Source organism: Morone saxatilis, unplaced genomic scaffold (assembly GCF_004916995.1).
Source record: "Morone saxatilis isolate NCDOM2014 unplaced genomic scaffold, NCSU_SB_2.0 Contig23, whole genome shotgun sequence".
NCBI classification, from domain to species: Eukaryota; Metazoa; Chordata; class Actinopteri; family Moronidae; genus Morone; species Morone saxatilis.
In genome coordinates this window covers 20,721,919-20,723,941 of record NW_023339796.1, presented here as the reverse complement: position 1 = coordinate 20,723,941, position 2,023 = coordinate 20,721,919, and the positions used below count along the sequence as shown (strand labels likewise).

General features: G+C 48.6%; 1 protein-coding gene across 1 annotated transcript in view; it reads left to right on the top strand.

Annotated features, from left to right (window-relative positions):
• The window catches only part of chd7 (chromodomain helicase DNA binding protein 7), a gene marked incomplete at its 3' end in the record, with an annotated part of 52,051 nt that overhangs the window by 15,038 nt on the left and 34,990 nt on the right, over positions 1–2,023 (top strand). The window contains 1 exon segment of the mRNA XM_035670904.1: positions 1,186–2,023. Within this exon segment, the coding sequence (XP_035526797.1) occupies positions 1,307–2,023 (717 nt within the window).

The window sequence follows — 2,023 nt, the reverse complement described above, 5'->3', positions numbered from 1 at the left end:
ACACACACACACACAGGCTAAAAAGGTAGCAGGTGGCTAACTCCCCCGTCTTCACACATCTGCCATGACTGGTTGGTTAGTTAGCTGACTGAATGGCTTGCTGACCCAGTAGCTAACTACTGACTGACTGGTGTACAGAAGAGCTCTCTGGCCTGTTGGCTGGATGGCAGCTGTTGCTGTTCAAACAGAGTTGCATCTGCTGGGCCCTTTGTTCTAATACACACTCACATACACACTCAATGAGTCCGAGTGTGTGTTGGAAAAAACAGTTCTTTTGTTTGCTAGTAAAATGGAGGTGGGGGATGGTTGGGGGCATTGCTAATGTGAAGTGTGTGTTTGTCGGGGGGTGTGAATATGAAGGGGCTTTTTTTTTTTTTTTTTTCCTTCAAATGGGTGCATTTTTTTCCCGGGCTGGTTACAACTGATTAACTTGCTAAACATGCAAGTTAATCCACTGCACCTCGGCTCAGCAGGTGATCAGGCTTATAAATGAAACAAATGACTTTGTATGATGTGCCAATATGGCAACTTAAATTGTGATTACTTCCTCCCATGGCATGTATTGGGGTCTACATGGTCAACGGTCAGAGCTTTCTAAATCTTCATTACTAAGAATAACCAGAAGGTTATGGACTTTTTATCTACACAAAATGTCCAAACAGTGAGATATAATGGGGCATTCCCTTGTTGCTGACAACACTGCTGAGGTTCATCTACATCCATATTGGTCCATTTACATCAACAAAATAGTGTGCTACTGTGCATGCCAGTATCACACCAGTGGGAGAAAACCATGCACTGCAGTTACCAACCCCTTAGTCACAGTAAAGGTTGAATGTTTCAACTCATTGGTTGCAGAAGTTGTGTAATGAGTAAGCATTATGATAGTATCACAATACAGGGGTTAATTCAATGCATTGCAGTTTTTTTTAATGCAGCCAGAAGAGTGAGATCTGGATTTGTATTTATCACAGTCCCTGTAAAACCCATCATTATAGCCCTCAGTTTACATTACAATCAATATTTTCTTAAACCTCAATTGAGAACGGCACTTCATTTGGAGCACACATCAGCCTGTTGGTCTTATATGTACCTGCACTAATTCCAATGTTTGTCTTTCTTGCTCCCCTCCTTCTTCTGTCATGTCCTATATCCTCCTCTTTCTCCCTCTGTCTCTCTCTCCAGGAACCTTAATGAGGACCATGGAGTAGCAAGCTTCAAATTAGCAGCTAGCTGATTAGCTCCTTACTGCACAACACACCTCCCTCCATCCAGTCCCCTCCATCTGTGGGCCCCCCACCCAGCCATGGCGGACCCAGGGATGTTGAGTTTATTTGGGGACGATGCAGGGCTGTTCTCAGATGGATTAGATGGTTTAGGAGACTGCTTTTCTCAGCAGACTACCCCTGCCCAGTCCAACCCTCTAGCCCAGCAAACTAATCCCTCGCTCAACCACGAGCACCAGGGAAACAGGGGTTACCACCAGGGGATGATCCATGGTGCTGGGCCCGGCCCAGGACAGCCTAAATTGGGGCAAATGTATGACCATGGCCCTTACACAGGCTACGATCAACCTGGCGCCCCCGGAGGACGAATGATTGCCCAGAATGGTCCCAGCCAGGGGTCGCCAAACGTGAACACGGCCATGAATGGAATGGCTTCCCACTACCATAATAACCCAGCCAACTCTAGCAACCCCCACCATGGGTACCCAGGTGATGCTGGGGGGGGAGTTTGGGGCCAGCAGCAGCAGCAGCAGCAGCCACAGCAGAGCAGATCAGCTTATCAGCCGCCTCCAACACAACCAGGGGGCGGCCCCAACCAGATTGGAGCCTACCAGATGTCTCAAGGCAACTATGGTGGGATGCAAGGCCCGCCTACACCCAATGCAGCTCGCATGAACCAACACTACTCTCCACAGAGCATGGCACCCCCTCCTGCTCAGGACCCATCTCACTACCTGGGACATGTTGGAATTGGGGGAGCCCAGATGAGACAGCCCCAGCCACAACCCCAGCCACAA